Source organism: Talaromyces stipitatus, genomic scaffold (assembly GCF_000003125.1).
Source record: "Talaromyces stipitatus ATCC 10500 scf_1105507295517 genomic scaffold, whole genome shotgun sequence".
Classification (NCBI taxonomy): Eukaryota; Fungi; Ascomycota; class Eurotiomycetes; order Eurotiales; family Trichocomaceae; genus Talaromyces; species Talaromyces stipitatus.
This window is the reverse complement of record NW_002990121.1, coordinates 874,391-889,442: the sequence shown is the minus strand read 5'-3', so window position 1 is coordinate 889,442 and position 15,052 is coordinate 874,391. Positions and strand designations below refer to the sequence as shown.

At 47.0% G+C, this 15,052-nt stretch overlaps 8 protein-coding genes across 9 annotated transcripts; 5 read left to right on the top strand and 3 right to left on the bottom strand.

Annotated features, from left to right (window-relative positions):
• Positions 1-21: 21 nt before the first annotated feature.
• On the top strand, positions 22-2,615 carry TSTA_003440 (C6 transcription factor (OTam), putative; the record flags this gene model as incomplete). The annotated part of the gene is made up of 2 exons (XM_002487895.1): positions 22-575; positions 625-2,615. 2 exons carry the CDS (start codon positions 22-24, stop codon positions 2,474-2,476), a joined length of 2,406 nt encoding a protein of 801 aa, XP_002487940.1. The 3' UTR covers positions 2,477-2,615.
• A 239-nt stretch (positions 2,616-2,854) lies between these two features.
• Positions 2,855-4,039, bottom strand: TSTA_003430 (ribosome biogenesis protein NSA2; the record flags this gene model as incomplete). The annotated part of the gene is made up of 7 exons (XM_002487894.1): positions 4,018-4,039; positions 3,949-3,959; positions 3,874-3,882; positions 3,326-3,823; positions 3,225-3,261; positions 3,039-3,168; positions 2,855-2,988 (listed from the first exon to the last, which is right to left on the bottom strand). The coding sequence occupies exons 1-7, from the start codon at positions 4,018-4,020 to the stop codon at positions 2,855-2,857; spliced, it is 822 nt and encodes a 273-aa protein (XP_002487939.1). The 5' UTR covers positions 4,021-4,039.
• A 519-nt stretch (positions 4,040-4,558) lies between these two features.
• TSTA_003420 (O-methyltransferase, putative) lies at positions 4,559-5,439 on the top strand (the record flags this gene model as incomplete). The annotated part of the gene is made up of 3 exons (XM_002487893.1): positions 4,559-5,049; positions 5,094-5,126; positions 5,281-5,439. Exons 1-3 carry the CDS (start codon positions 4,672-4,674, stop codon positions 5,437-5,439), a joined length of 570 nt encoding a protein of 189 aa, XP_002487938.1. The 5' UTR covers positions 4,559-4,671.
• A 398-nt stretch (positions 5,440-5,837) lies between these two features.
• On the bottom strand, positions 5,838-8,827 carry TSTA_003400 (aspartyl aminopeptidase; the record flags this gene model as incomplete). Of its 2 annotated transcripts, XM_002487890.1 has the most annotated exons (6): positions 5,838-7,980; positions 8,034-8,126; positions 8,174-8,309; positions 8,360-8,461; positions 8,520-8,581; positions 8,653-8,827. In XM_002487890.1, 6 exons carry the CDS (start codon positions 8,825-8,827, stop codon positions 6,968-6,970), a joined length of 1,581 nt encoding a protein of 526 aa, XP_002487935.1. In that variant the 3' UTR covers positions 5,838-6,967. The 2 variants fall into 2 exon arrangements, with proteins under 2 accessions (XP_002487935.1, XP_002487936.1); XM_002487891.1 differs by lacking the exon at positions 8,653-8,827 and having other exon boundaries at positions 8,520-8,630.
• Positions 5,935-6,859, top strand: TSTA_003410 (aconitate hydratase, putative; the record flags this gene model as incomplete). Its single annotated transcript, XM_002487892.1, has 2 exons — positions 5,935-6,744; positions 6,806-6,859. 2 exons carry the CDS (start codon positions 5,935-5,937, stop codon positions 6,857-6,859), a joined length of 864 nt encoding a protein of 287 aa, XP_002487937.1.
• Positions 8,828-9,949: 1,122 nt separating the features above from the next.
• TSTA_003390 (cell cycle regulatory protein (Srw1), putative) lies at positions 9,950-12,415 on the top strand (the record flags this gene model as incomplete). Its single annotated transcript, XM_002487889.1, has 3 exons — positions 9,950-10,248; positions 10,310-10,437; positions 10,491-12,415. The coding sequence occupies 3 exons, from the start codon at positions 9,950-9,952 to the stop codon at positions 11,804-11,806; spliced, it is 1,743 nt and encodes a 580-aa protein (XP_002487934.1). The 3' UTR covers positions 11,807-12,415.
• Positions 12,416-13,716, bottom strand: TSTA_003380 (pyruvate dehydrogenase complex component Pdx1, putative). Its single transcript, XM_002487888.1, has 2 exons — positions 13,469-13,716; positions 12,416-13,396 (listed from the first exon to the last, which is right to left on the bottom strand). The coding sequence occupies exons 1-2, from the start codon at positions 13,545-13,547 to the stop codon at positions 12,582-12,584; spliced, it is 894 nt and encodes a 297-aa protein (XP_002487933.1). The 5' UTR covers positions 13,548-13,716; the 3' UTR covers positions 12,416-12,581.
• Positions 13,717-13,829: 113 nt separating this feature from the next.
• Positions 13,830-14,883, top strand: TSTA_003370 (uncharacterized protein; the record flags this gene model as incomplete). The annotated part of the gene is made up of 3 exons (XM_002487887.1): positions 13,830-13,854; positions 13,936-14,452; positions 14,486-14,883. The coding sequence occupies exons 2-3, from the start codon at positions 14,041-14,043 to the stop codon at positions 14,881-14,883; spliced, it is 810 nt and encodes a 269-aa protein (XP_002487932.1). The 5' UTR covers positions 13,830-13,854; positions 13,936-14,040.
• Positions 14,884-15,052: the final 169 nt, after the last annotated feature.

Genomic DNA, 15,052 nt, shown 5'->3' with positions numbered 1-15,052 from the left:
TCTTAACCTTGACTACTTAACATGGCTACCGCCATCACCATCCAAGCCACTTCTTCTGGCCCGGCAGCTGCCGGTCTGCCATTGAATGCTTCGACGCTTACTGCTGATCACCGTTTTCTCACTCGACATCACCAACACCCCCGAATGAGCTCGACGACTTCCCCTGTGGCATCTCTTACCAATTCCCCCTCAGCTTCCTCAGCGTCCTTCTCGTCTATAGCGACCCCTAATACGACGCCTGCAGTCAACACCAGCGCGTCTTCTGTAGCTGCCAGCACCACTACGACTAATCAGACCTTGAACCTCACCAACACTATAGCTTCTACGACATCACTGCTCGCCGGCAGTGTCTCCTCTCGTGGGCCTACTGGCCGCGATGGGGTCAGCTGTGACGCCTGTCTCTTCCGCAAGAGTCGCTGTGCAATGAACGAGTTGGTCAATAAGTGCTACTCGTGCGAGTTCCATCGCCAGGATTGCACGTTCAGTCTGGCCAATAGTGCCTTATCAGAAGCAGCCTCTCCACCGTCCAGGAAAAGGAAGCTGGAGGATTTGGTAGAGGCTGAGTCGAATAAAAGGTAGTCTATATCTTCTCCTCATGATGGCATGGACATTGACAGTTTGTAGACAATCAATAGAAATACCTCGACCAGAGTCGACTACAAAAGAAATGGTTCCCCCTACAAACACCACCAATACAAATCTATTGGCCTCACCCCGACTATCATACCAATCAAGTCAACACATCGGCCTAACCACAGAGCTCGAACCCATCCTCTTTGAACACATCCCTCTAGACACCAACGATGAAAGCTCACTCTCATCCACCCATAAAATCCGCCGGTTCGCCGCAGACGGCACGTTTATGCGAATCATGAACCCGGACTCTTCGAAGGAGGCGTCTACAGTCTCACTGGACGCCATTGAGACTTTAGTTGCCCCTTATGGCTCGACGCTGGTTGATAAATTCTTTGAAAAGATCCACCCCGTCTTCCCAGTGCTGATGGAGGATTCCTTTCGACAATCCTATCGTACGCGGCGAGGATTATCGCCGCTTCTACTAGCAGCCGTCTATACTCTCACACTAAAATACCTCGAATTTGAGCCTGCAGCCCGTTCAGCGCGAAAACCAGACGTGAAGAGAATGGAAGATACAGCCATGAAGTTATTGACAGAGTCCCTACCGCATGCTGATATAACTACTATTCAAGCCGGTATGCTTATCATGCAACGGTCGTCTCTCAACACATCCTCGCTGAACGGGCAATTGGTCACGGCTGCATTTGAGCTTGGTCTGCATCAGGATTGCTTCAATTGGAAGATCCCACTTGCCGAGCGGGGGTTGCGTAGACGAATGGCGTGGGCATTACATACACAGGATAAATGGTGCTCACTCGTCCACGGCAGACCATCACACATGTCAGCAGCGAACTGGACGGTTCGTGATTTGGTCGAAGATGACTTTGTCGGAGCCTTTTCAGCGACATCACCAGCACACAAAAAGTACGACTCTAATAATGAGGGCGAGAGTACCGGAGGACTGGGTCACGGCCCACTCCTATTCTGCCAACATGTCGCTTTAACCGCCATCCTTGCTGAAATCCTGGATACATTCTACACTCTCCGAGCAGCCGAACAGTTCGCCGCAGCCGGAAACAACAAAACCAGATATATCCTCGAAAAGGCCAAGCCAGTCCAAATTCGACTGAAAGATTGGTTCGCCCGTCTTCCCCCCGGCATGAAGATGGATTCAACCGCCTCAACAAGCGCAGAAATCCTCTTTGACGAAGTCACCGAAGAATCCGCCTCCAACGGCGCTTTACACGTCGCCTATTTCGCGACCGAAATCACTTTACATCGCTGCATAATTCGATCCCTGTCCCCTAACACAGCGGATAATTACCTCTCACACATCTGCCGCTCTGCAGCAAAGACGCGACTCATCAGTGCAATGGATTTTGTGAATCGTCTCCGTCCAGCGCATTTACAAGCTTTCTGGCCGGGATCGTCCCGCACGAATTTCGCTCTTATCGGCTCCTTTGGCACGTTACTTCTCGCCACGGCACCGACGAGAGAAGAGGCTGAATTCTATCGTCAGCGTCTGGCTGAATATCGATGGACCCTGAGCGTGAGCGTGAAAAATGCGCAATTCCTCAAACATGCGATTGAATCATTGGATCTGTCGACTATGTTGGCGCAAAACGTTCCTGAGAAACCTGGGATAGAGGAATTGATGGCTGGTGTTGTGGCTAAGAAGTCGAAACGTGTCACGCTTGCTGGTCCTGTTTATCATCAGTCTGGTACTTTATCCTCTGCAATGGATACTACGGGCCTCTTTGCAGCTGGAGAAGCAGCGGGAGGAGGTGGCGCGACTTCATCTGTTGTTAGCGGGCTGGCGTCTCCGGCTACTAGTCCCAGTAACATGGATGATATGAGCGATGTTGACGATGACGACGATGATGCCGGGGAGGATTATTAATCTTCCTCTTCCTTTTCATTTTTTTCTCACATATTATAGACTTTTACTTTTTTTTTTGGTTTAAATATCCATGTCGTTATGAGTTATGAAGCGTTTTCATCATTGACAACATCATTATGGGTGTGGTGTCATATCAGGGATCGATAGAGTGATGATACCAATTTCGGATCGTGTATATAGAAGGATACTGGGTATTCAAAACAATCTACTTTTTCAATTACCATTCCAGGAATTTTGTGAAATTGGTAGGATGTAATGATTGCTTAATTTTGATATCTACCTCAGACAAGACTAAGAACACCACCAACGCCGATATAATGAACCGTTTTAAACCAAATCAAAGCTTTTCAATAATGACCAATTAAACGAGTAGAACAGCTATTCACGATCAGTATCATGTATCAAACTATATAAGAAGGGGGTTTTACCGTTAACAGTCCCATCCAAATCAGGATTATTGCTAACTTGAGCATATTTACCCCATACCACTTTTCCAGATGTTGTTACCAATCCTGTCTGAGTCAGCATGCATACTTTTTCAAAAGGCGGAAGAAGGATGTACCGAGTTCGGAAACATTGACCTCGATAACTGTACCCTTGGTCAAGACACCGAGTTGAGTGTATAAGGGGTTTTGAGGGTTCTTTTTTACGGAGAGGATTGGAAGTTGGACTGTGACGCCTAGTTCGGGGTGCTGTTCAATTATCAGTTAATCTTTTCGTCAATGTCATAGGAGTAAAAAGGTCGTACGGTGACGTTGGCCTTTTTGTATCGAAGACCCATAGGACTATTCACGCATTAGCATCATCCCTTCTTTCCCACTCGATGATCCTAAGGAGAAAGAGACACACCGAATAAACCGCTCAAACTTGGGATTCCGTCTCGTAAAATCCTGCCCCACAAACGTCGGTTTCGTAATCATCCTCTTCCACGACTTCTTGTGCGTCTTCTTGCCCGTATTCACCACCTTAAACATCTCCTCCTCACTTATACCTTTAACTTTGGGTAGAGGTACCGAAAATTTAGCCGCCTTTTCAGATCTCTTATCCTTAATAGCAGACGACAAAGCTTTAGCATTCGTCGCCTGCGATCGATCAAGCAAATAATTCGGCAAAGGTGTAGCGGACGACGGTTCTGAGGGTGCAGCGGATTTCACATTCTTCTCTTCCTGTGCCCGGATCCGTTTCTTCATTTGGATCTTCTCTGCGTGTCGTTTTTGCGCGTACATCTTGGCCCGGAGACCGCGGAGGGACTGCGCCTTTTGCGATGCGAGGTGGCCCTCGCGGGCTTCGCGTTTGCGGGTTCGTTCTTCATGGTCGAGGCGGCGACCGTGGGTTTTTTGGAAGCGTCTGTTGGAATTAGTATGGATTTCTTCTCGATTGAGGGATCTGGTACGTACTCGATATACCTGTGAAGAAAACCAGGTTAGCAATCTTTTTGAAATGCGACACCTAGCTTGGAAGGGAAGACAAACTCGTTTTGAGGCTAGTCACATAATGTCAGTTTTATTGCTTCAATTATTGTAGAGGGAGGATCAACGTACCATGATGGAACCGTTTCTGATTGCTCCAGATAGATGTTAATGAATGACAACTGGAGTGTTGTCAAGAGATGAATCGAAAAAGTTGTGCCCGCAAGTCTTGGCGCTTCTGATAAGATTAGGCAGTCTAGTACGAATATGGAATAGTATATTTACTCTCTTAAAGCTATCAATATAAAATATCAAAGAGTTGCGTGATTTACTTAGCTCTTTATTGAGTCTCTGTATCAAGTCGGGTTCTTGCAGAATCAACTTACTATTGCTTCGGCAATCCCTACTGCACAATCCCTGTCAACCCTAATGAGATCCTTTTCCTTTTCAGTAAAAGACTCGAAGTCTTACGTTTCGGCTCGATCTTTGAAAAATCCAACCAGACCACTCTCTTCGGATCATTCCTTAGAACCATGACATTCCTCCGATATATATCGTTATGTAGCGCTAATGCTTCATGAATCTGGTCGATCCCGCGCACCCTATCATATGCCTTGGGATGGTGAGTCTTTTAGTGCATGTTTTTCAGAGCTCTTAACATATTTTGCTCTAGATGGCATCCACCTTGAAGCAGCACTCGTTTTCCGAGGAGCCCGAAGAATGTTTGGGTCGCCATAGTCTCCCTTAATCATACGTAGTGCGCTGACTTATGAAAAGGGATGGAGTATGCATAATAGCACGAAGCTGCCACTCTCCCATGCACTAGCGAGTATGCCGGACAAAGCTAATTCACTCGCGGAAGCGATGAGATGGCAATTAACACTTCCTGCATTCTCACACCACTACTTGACCGAGGCTTCCCTATGGGGATCTGGTGAAGAGCAGCTCACTGTAGTCGATGTTGGAGGCGGAGTTGGCCATGCCTCCCAAGCATTACTCGATCACAACCCTCACGTCAAGTGCGTCATTCAAGACTATCCTGACGTCGTTTCGCAAGTGCAACAATCTCTACCAGAGCAATACAAGTCTCGCACCACCTTCCAGGCACACGACTTCTTTCAAGAACAGCCTGCCAAGGATGCTGCTGTGTATCTATTGCGAATGGTACTTCATGACTGGTCTAATAAATATGTGACAAAGATTCTCAGGCTCTGATTCCTGCCCTAAAGTTGGGTGCCAAGGTGATAATCAATGACCGTGTTGTTCCAGGATGACATCAGGCACACTATTTGGAAGAGAGAGAAGCGCTGTCGGTATGCCAAAATCTCTCCAGAAAGGAGTTAGATTGTTAACCGATGAGATGGCGACAACGACATGTATATGCTGGCTTTTCAGAATGTTAGGGAACGCACCGCTCAAGGCTGGTCTGCATTGTTGAAAGGGGTAGATGAGAGATTCCAGTTGACTGCAATCCATCAACCAGCGCAGTCGACTCTGGCTGTAGTAGAGGTGACATGGAGTGCTAGGATATACTGTTGTGCCCAGCCACCCTAGACTAAAAAGCCGCGCGCATAATAGATGATCAAGTATGGTAACATATAGCTAGGAGCGAGGTTCACGTAGTATGAGGTGACATTTGGTGGTGGTGAGTGAGAATCCCAACACATACTGTAGCACCTGGCTTCTTGCAGAGAGGGTGTAAACTCTAAATCAGTCCAGTCATCGACATCGAAATGTGGATAGATTTCACTCAATGAAGTGTAAAAACCACATAGATCTCGCGTAGCTCACAACCTGTACTGGTAACCTACCTATGTAATTGATGGATGCATTTGTAGTAGGCTCTTTGCTTCCTTAAAAATAAGGCGTAACAGAACCAAACACGTGACTATCCGGCAGCCGATGCGGCAACTCGCGCAATTCCGTAGATTTTCACTGGCCCCAAGAAAGTCAAGACATCGACTTCAACAACCATGTTGATAACTTTCCCAATCACCTATCACCGATGAGATAACTCTACCCAATTGGAAGTGAATACAAAAGACCATAATGTTTTCTCGGCAAGCTCTCCGGGGCCTTTTCAGCGTCGAGCGAGTAGCCAGTCAACAGCCGATCCTCTCATACGCATCCCGAGCATGTCTTCACCAAGCATCTACCACCAACAGCAGTTCTCAGAATTTCCAGGCGACACCTCCTGAGATTCCGCCTTCTACTTCAGCTGCTGCAGTGTCAATTCCCCCCTCCGCGTCGCAGACATCCACATCTCCCATTCCAGATGCCACACAACAATCAACAACCACATCGACGTCAGATGGACACTTCATAAACGGCATCCCGCGTACCAAACTCCCTCTCCCACCTCTCTTCGACTCAAACCTCAAAATCACCAAATCTCTTGCCGACAAATTACCATACCTCTACACCCAACGCCCGCACTACATCTCCGCGCACCTCCACGATCGCCCTTACCTCCTCACTGAAGGCGACCACCTGCGCCTCCCCTTCCTAATGCCCAAAGTCAAATCCGGCGACATCCTACGCTTCAATCGCGCTTCTGTTATTGGATCACGCGATTATACGCTCAAGGGAAGTCCGTATATTGATGAGAGGATGTACGAGTGTCGTTTGAGAGTGCTGGGTGTGGAGTCTGAGCCGCTTCGGATAAAGGAGAAGACAAAGAGGAGACGGAGACATGTGCAGAGGATCAAGAGTAAGCATCGATATACGATTTTGAGGGTTATGGAGGTTAAGTTGAAGTCGTTAGAGGAGCTAATGGAGGATGGTGCGGAGATTATTAAAGAGGGGACCATACTGGAGGAACAGGGTGCAGATGTCATTGAGAAGAAGGATGCGCCTTCTGTATGATTTTCCTTACTAGAAAAGAGACTGTACAGTGTTGCAGCAATATATGTATCTATAGTATCTTATTGTATTCGAGTCTATTCTTTCGGTTATTAGCATTTCTCGTCTCTAAGGATAACTCCGAAATTGTTTCTCTTGATCTGCCCCACAAGTCTATCGCATATCGGTGGTATGGGAGAGACAAAACGTGGGAAGCCTCCCTACAACTTAATCTAACCGACTAATCAACGAGAATAGTCGGAGCCAAGGCCGAATAATGCTCAAAAAAGCTCGCAAACAACCTCACAGCATGTCCCACATCTTCTGTACCGCCAGTTTCCCGAATACTGTGCATACTAAGCTGCGGGTTACCCAGATCAAGTGTCCTTGCACCCAAATTAGCAGATAACATTGGCCCAATAGTGCTTCCACAGGAAGAGTCGTTGCGAACGACAAACAGTTGCAAGGGTACAATGTCTCCTCCATCTTCGGCAGCCTTTTGTGCGACTTCTTGCAACAACACAATACCAGGAGCATTGGTTGCGTAGCGTTGGTTGGCGTTGATCTTGATGACGGGGCCCTTGTTCAGATGAGGTTTGTGGTCTGATTCGTATTTGGCGCTGTAGTTGGGATTGACACTATGAGCCATGTCGGCAGATAGGAGGAAGGATGTTGTAAGGCTTTGTTCATAAGCAGTTGAAAGGTCAACTGACTTGTTGCCAGCTTCCTTGGCGGGTAGCACAGAGAGACGGCGAAGAACAGCCGGTAACGCATCTGAGTCGGCACCCTGAGCGCTCTTGCTACCGATCTCCTCGTGGTCAAATAATGCAATTAGTCGAATGGCGCTCTCGTTGTCCAAAGCCTTGCTGGAACGGACGGACTCGATAAGTCCTTGCACCGCGCAAAAGGACATGTTGAGATTGTCCAGTCGAGGAGAGAAGATAAACTCCTCGAGAAGTCCACCAAGACATGACTTTTGAGTATCGAAAAGAATCAATTCAAAGTCAAGGATATCGGCGGGTTTGGCATCAATCTCGGAAGCAACCAGCTCAACGAGATAAGAATGATGGCGTTCTGTTGTAGGCTTCAAGGATGTTGTTGGAGTTTCTTGTTGAGAAGAGTCTGGAGTGTGGTCTCGAGTTCTGTTCAATTCGGCCTCGACCAGGCCGGCAATGGGGAACAATTGGGTTTCTTTGTTAAAATCAAAAGATTCCTTGCGTTCCAGGTGAATAGCCAAGGTTGGAATGCGCAAGACTGGGAACGTTATGTCAGATACTTCTTTCCTTCAAGGAAGAATGGTCGCCTACTGGGTCGGTCAACTTTGACCAATTTCTGCTGAATACTTCCATCCTTTGCACGCACCATGACACGGCCAGCAACGCCCAGATCACGATCGAACCCTACGGGAGTTAGTGGAGGCTACACATCATATTCGTGATGTACTCACAGGTATGCCAGATACCTCCTCCGTATGTCTCAACGCCGACTTGCACGAAACCTTCACCTTGCTTTTTGCTCACGGGTTTAATTCTAAGCACAGGAGAGTCGGTATGAGCTCCAACCATAGCAACAGAGTTACCCGGCTAGGACATGTTAGTCAGCTATACCTGGGACACGGTTTGAGGCTTCATACCTTCCACTTCTTGCCAATGGCAAACCCAATCAACGTGGATCCATTGCGGGTAAGATAATACTTTCCTCCAGGTTGGAGGCTTGATGTCCACGAGTCTTTTTCCTACATACGGTCAGATGCTGATCGCGACGGAAAGCGAGGATAAAGTAGAAACACATACTCGGATTTGTTCAAAGCCAGCTGCGGCGAGCAAGTCCTTGCTAGACTTGACGGCATGGAAGGCTATATGGACATAGTTCTATAAGTATCTTGCCATTGACATTGTCGTCGTACTGTTCAGATGGCATACGTACGAGTGGGGGAGGCGTTGACAAAGGACAAGAAATCCAATGCAGCCTGCTTGTGATTGACTTTGACCATGGTAGTGTAACCGAAGTGACCAATGCGGCGTGTGGCTGATGAGATCGAGAAAGCGGAATTGACTGAGTACCCTTGTAGTAGTCGAGATGAGTAAAGTCTCGATTTCATGGTGGTGCTTGGTGTCATGTACCTACTCCACCTTTTACAGGGAAGGCAAGCGGGTGGTCGGAGATTGCAACCTTAATTTTAAGGTGTCATATGATCACACCTTATCAGAAGATCATTGTATACGGATAACTACTACTTACAATATAAGTTATGTACACATTAGTGTCCTTGCTAATACTATTTTGATGGTGTACTATAGTAAGGGTCGCAGTGATACTATCCAATCGCTACTACGATATCGCGGCTGTTGGCATAAAATCAACTTGATCGCTGGTCGAATCGTCAAGCGAGCGTTTCGCGTTTGCCAGACAGGAGCTGCTATAACATCAACAATAAACTGCCACTGGGTTCGCATGCGTTGGTGGGCAATTCCCCTTAGAATACTAGGTATATGCAGGCTCGGACGTGTAGAAGGGCTAATCAAGGGTTGGGACGCGTGTAAATTGAGACGCCAAACTGATCAATCATAACATGGACGCGCTCGTTGTAAACACCGTACCCGGGATCTGTATTGAAGTGTCGTCCTTCAGATCGGTATAAGCAGAGGAGAGTGTAAAGATATTCAGTAGAACTATGAGTCTAGACCTATCAGAGATCTAAGAGATTAATGAAGTTGTAGAGGTTGTGAGCTTGAGTCGATGTTGCTGTGTCCCAATCCGGACTAGCTCTGATTATCTTATCAAAACGCGTGACTCCCGTTGCGGTTGCCAAGTGAGGGAGTCCCTTCGGTCTAGCGACAACAACATTCAGCACACATCACATCAGCGCTGGATTTGCTCTCTCAACAACACACCTCTTCTCTGCGTCGACCTCTCCTCAATGAAATCGTCTTCTCTCGCTCGACAGATTCCCAGCTCTGACCGCAGGCTCCTTGTGGCACTTCACCCAATCTTTGTTTGCGGCTAAACATAGAGCGAGCGCTTAGCAACAGGGCGTCTTGGTTCATCGGAAGTTGAAGAATTGAGGTCTACACGGCACCTCTCAGGAGTCATCTCAATCAATCCGACGTTGTGACTCATTCGACTAATCGACCCAACTTTACAGCGATTTGTGCAACACACCTACCGGTCTACATTCGGTTGCCACGGGAGGAAAGTGGAATCCTCCATTCCCACTACAGCCATGGCCGACAGGGACACAGAACCAGACGCAACATCGTCTACGTCCGGCATCAAGAATAACATGTCCAATCGACTCGTGTCACCGCCAGGATCCAGGACCCCGCCCTCCAGACCTGTCAAGAGTACCTTATTCTTTCCAGATACAAGTGGGAAGAGCTCAAATCTCCGCACTTTGTCAGACGGTGTGGATCCTACAGCTCTTGCCAGCGCTCTAAAAGACTACGATGAAGCTGGCCGCCGGCGCGAACGTACTCCAGGCGCAAGTCCAAGTCGCAAGAGGCAAAGGGTTTATGGAGACCGGTATTGTGCCCTGGGTTACTGGCCAGAGTTATGTGCATTAACATAACTAATTCATTCACAGGTTTATTCCAAATCGTGAAGGACAAGATTTACAGGCAACCTATAGCTTGCTCGGCGAAGACGGGTGTCCATCTACGCCGTCCCGGACGAAGAAACGGACTCCTCATGGAGAGCTTCACTTCCAACGAAGTACGTATAATTCAGCTATCGTTATTTTCTTCGAAATTACTAACAATGTCTAGCCGAAGAAGCCAATCGGACGTACTCGCGTGTCCTGAGAAGTGAACTCTTTGGCGATTCCGTACCACAACCTGATCCAGATGTAGATGCTTATCTCAATTTCAGTACAACAGTCCACGATCCCACCCGTTCTCATACTCCTCCTCCAGCATCTCTAACGCCTTCGACTCCTCACAAAAACATTCTCAATTACTCGTCACCTCGAGCTGGATCCAGCCACCCTACTCCTACAAAAACTCCTCGAAGTCAACACGGACCAAACTTGAACCCTCGATCAGAGCTCTACAGTCTCTCACCCATCCATTATAACAGCCAGAGGATATTAGGAACGCCTCGAAAACAGCCTCGCTTGGTACACAAGGTACCATTCAAAGTGCTGGACGCTCCAGATCTACAAGATGACTTTTATTTGAATCTGGTGGACTGGGGAAGCACAAATATATTAGGTGTCGGATTGGCGAATTCTGTCTACATGTGGCACTCTCAATCGGGCCAAGTCACGAGGCTCTGCGAACTCAAAGATGACACTGTCACTAGCGTGAGCTGGATACAACGCGGAACACACATCGCCATTGGTACCGGGAAAGGACTAGTGCAGATTTGGGATGCTGAGAGTTGTCGTCGCCTAAGAACCATGATCGGCCACCACAACCGAGTTGGTGCGCTGGCATGGAATGAACATATATTGACATCTGGGGGTCGCGATCGATTAATCTTTCATCGAGATGTGCGATCTCCTGATCAATACCTGCGTCGTCTGTCAGGACACAAACAAGAAGTATGCGGTTTGAAATGGAACACAGAAGATGGTCAGCTCGCATCAGGAGGAAACGATAACAAGCTTATTGTTTGGGACAAGTTGAACGAGACACCGTTACATCGGTTTTCACAGCACACTGCGGCTGTCAAGGCAATCGCCTGGTCACCACATCAGCACAATCTCTTAGCTTCTGGTGGCGGTACCGCGGATCGTACAATCAAATTCTGGAATACTGCTACCGGCCAAATGATTCGAGAATTAGACACTGGAAGTCAAGTGTGTAACTTGGGATGGTCGAAGAATTCCGATGAGCTCATCAGCACGCATGGTTATAGTCAAAATCAGATAGTGATCTGGAAGTATCCGCGCATGGAGCAAATCGTATCGTTGACTGGTCATACGTTTCGTGTACTCTACCTAGCGATCAGTCCTGATGGGCATACAATTGTCACTGGTGCTGGTGACGAAACGCTGAGGTTCTGGAAGATCTTTGACGCTCAAAATCGCAACGATTGGCGAAGGGGCAGCCGGCTCGCTGAGCTGAGCACAATACGATAATAATATTGACATTCATCACAACCGAACGACTTTCAAAGTTTCTATTCGGCGCTGCATATCACGGCGTTCACTGACTCATGTCATATACTTTTCAAACTTCAATTTACTAATCCACGAGACACGAATCATGCATTGTTCCGATATTCTTTCGAATCGGATGGGCTTAACTAACAACTGGTGTATGCATGGGCATGAAGCTGGCTGATTTGGGATTTAACCTATTTGGAGAAATTTTTCACATGGAGTTTTGTCGCATTTTCGTAAATCTGTTTGGCACTTTTCGTTTTCTCTTCGAATCTACATATTGTTTTCTGACTCCATTCTTGTAGCAGTGGCGCAAAAGGTGTTCTTTGGATCCCCCATCACTGAATGGTTTTTCTTATTCCTTCTCTTCTTCGGTTTTGAGTTTTCTTCCTCTGTCTATCATGAAGACAGGATGTTGATACAATGCGTATCATGGTAAATTGGAGGAGGAAGATAAACTCTTTGGATTATGTACTTTAGTACTCACGACTTTCGAATCATATTGCATGTGCACGCATGAGCTTTTGCTTCTCAAATATTTTTCATAAATTGGAAGGGATAGAAGATAGAAGATCAACGCCGTTCAATTTTGGTAAAGTCCACCGATTGAGATTTCATGATCAATATGCTCTACAATTCAACAAAAAAAAAGACAGACAAGGAAGGAAAACTAAGTCAGTACATAAAGAAGGTATTATTCCACCTTTCTTTTAGTCTATTAAAACAACAGTTCATTTAACCAATATTCCGCTCAAAGAACCAATCGACTAGGATCAACAGTCAAGACCGTATTCAAACGATCCAAGAAAGTCTTCGCTCTCTTCTCCTCGCCAGCTGGGACTGTAAGACTGAATACATTAAGTGCAGATGGAGCGGGGGTTGTGGCCGCAGCATAACTACTGCTGCTACTGCTTCGTCGAGGCGAGACATTCCCCGCCAGGATATCAATTATATCGACCTCCTCTTGCTGGCTGGTCACGTCCTCGTCAATAGTTTCGAATTCCTCGAGAGGCACGGTATTAATTTCCGGCACGTAGTTTCCGCGTGTATATTTGATGGGGGCAGCGCCGAGTAATTCATCAAATAGTTCGCTTGGTGATGGTTTTGAGGCTGCTGAGCGCGGGAGTTCACCGTTCGCGACTTCGGTGGCTCGAGCGATGAATGTTGATAATGGGACAGTGACGCCAATAGCATCCTTGATACGTTTCTGAGTCGAGAGAACAGATTCCAATGAAATCGAAACGGCAATTGAAATATCTGACGGCAACTCTGGAACCTGCTCTTCTGCCGCAGCAGGCGCTGGTGGTGCTGGAGGAGGCGCAATCTTGATATTACTAAGATCTAAATGTCCCATCTTCTCAATGCGCGCTGCTTGTTCGGCCGGATAACCCGCGGTGATTTCGCCGAGATATGCAAGAACATCGCCCTTGAGTAAGCGACCTTTTGGTCCTGTGGCGGGGATTTTGGAGACTTCGGATTCGGGGATTCCCTTTTGGAGGAGGAGTTGGCTGACGGATGGGTAGAGAGGGTAGCCGCCTGGAGTCTGAGAAAGAGTTGATGCGAAGCCTATAATTCATTGAGAACCGTGTCAGTCTTGTTCGGAGTAATCGGCTCTTGTTAGGTCAAGGGGTAAAATACGTTTTGTGATGGAATTGACTGGGGTTTGGCGCCGCAGAAGGCCCAGAGGGACTTGCTTCAGCGTAAAGCTTGCGGCCATTGTGATGGCTCGAAAAGTTGCTGTTGCGCGCAGTAAGTGCTGATATCTGATTATGATTGATTATCAGATAAGATGACCTGCAGATGTATTTATTGCCCCTAGTAAAACTAGTTGTTAGCAGTCATACTGATGGAAAGCGCTCAATTCTTTATCATTTCTAGAAATGGTTGAGGTTGAGAAAAGCTCCCGCCGGAGAAGGTATCTCGGACTGTTCCGGTGAGCGTTAGCGGGATGGAGCTTTTAGCCTGACAACAAATTAATTCCTGGACAGCCATCCATCTTAGTGGCGAGAGTACTGAGTTGTAAGGTAAGTACTCTTTTAATTTTTATCATTGATTATTTGGAGTTCAAGGGATATACTAATTGACTAATTATTGTACCGATTTAGCTTGTTCGTGCAGGAAGGCGATGCAACTATTCTTCGGCTCCTCAATCAGCCAATATCATTCTTCTTGACATAGATCAATTCAATTCCAGATTGAATAAGAGCACGATGTTTAAGCGACCGTTTACATTCATATCGAACGCAAAGCCGTGTCCTAAAATACCAGTCTTCCAGCCCTCTCGAAATTTCACATATCAAGCTCCTCGTTTAGCAAAATCTCTGACACAAAAAGGTTCTAAAATACAAACGAACACCAAACCCTCCAGCCAGCAACATTCTCGCAAGAATGTTACAGACATAAGATTCATCGGCCGACGATCTGCAAGTCTAGCGGAACTCGATCGAAAAGTAGCGCAAAATGGCGAAGTTCTCCTATTCAAAGCATCGCCGCAACGATCCTATATAATCGGCGCATACGGTATCGGCGCGTTCGCATTCGGATATGCCGTTATCAATTCGTCGCTTGATTATCAGGATACGCGGTCCAATCTAGCTTATTGGCAAAAGAGTCTGAACATTGGTGTGTGCATCGTCATGAGCATCATGGGCACAGTGTTCATTGCGAGGACATCAAGATTGGTCAGGGATATAACCGCTCTGGACGTAAAGGGACAGACTCTTCTCAGAGTCAGAGTGCGCTCCATGATTCCCTTTCGAAAACCATACACAATCACTGTCGCGCCGAATCAAGTGCTTTTCAATGAACGACTGGTCGCGGGCTCTGGTAGTGTGCCTCGGGCTCGAGACATCAACATATCCTTGTTTAAGAATCCCCTGAAAATGATCAATTTCAGCCTTTTTAAGACTTTCATATCTATTCGCCGAGTCTTTACGCAGGAGGATTTCATCATGATGGAGATGCAGGGTCAAAAGGGTGCTTATCGGGTCGGGATTGATGGCTATGTGTCTGATGATTTGCTTTCCATTACGAGTCCTACAGGGCGCCGATGATAATCTCTCTTGTCTGGCGAAGTGCTGTGTATAATATTGTACGATTTCTGATAGCGGTAGTCAGAGTCGGAGTGTTTCTGTCAACATATGTAGTATATCTTCAAGATTGTGCCCATCAGGGTAGTGGTCGGCACGAATACGTATTCGTAATATATTGTGTTATTCGCAT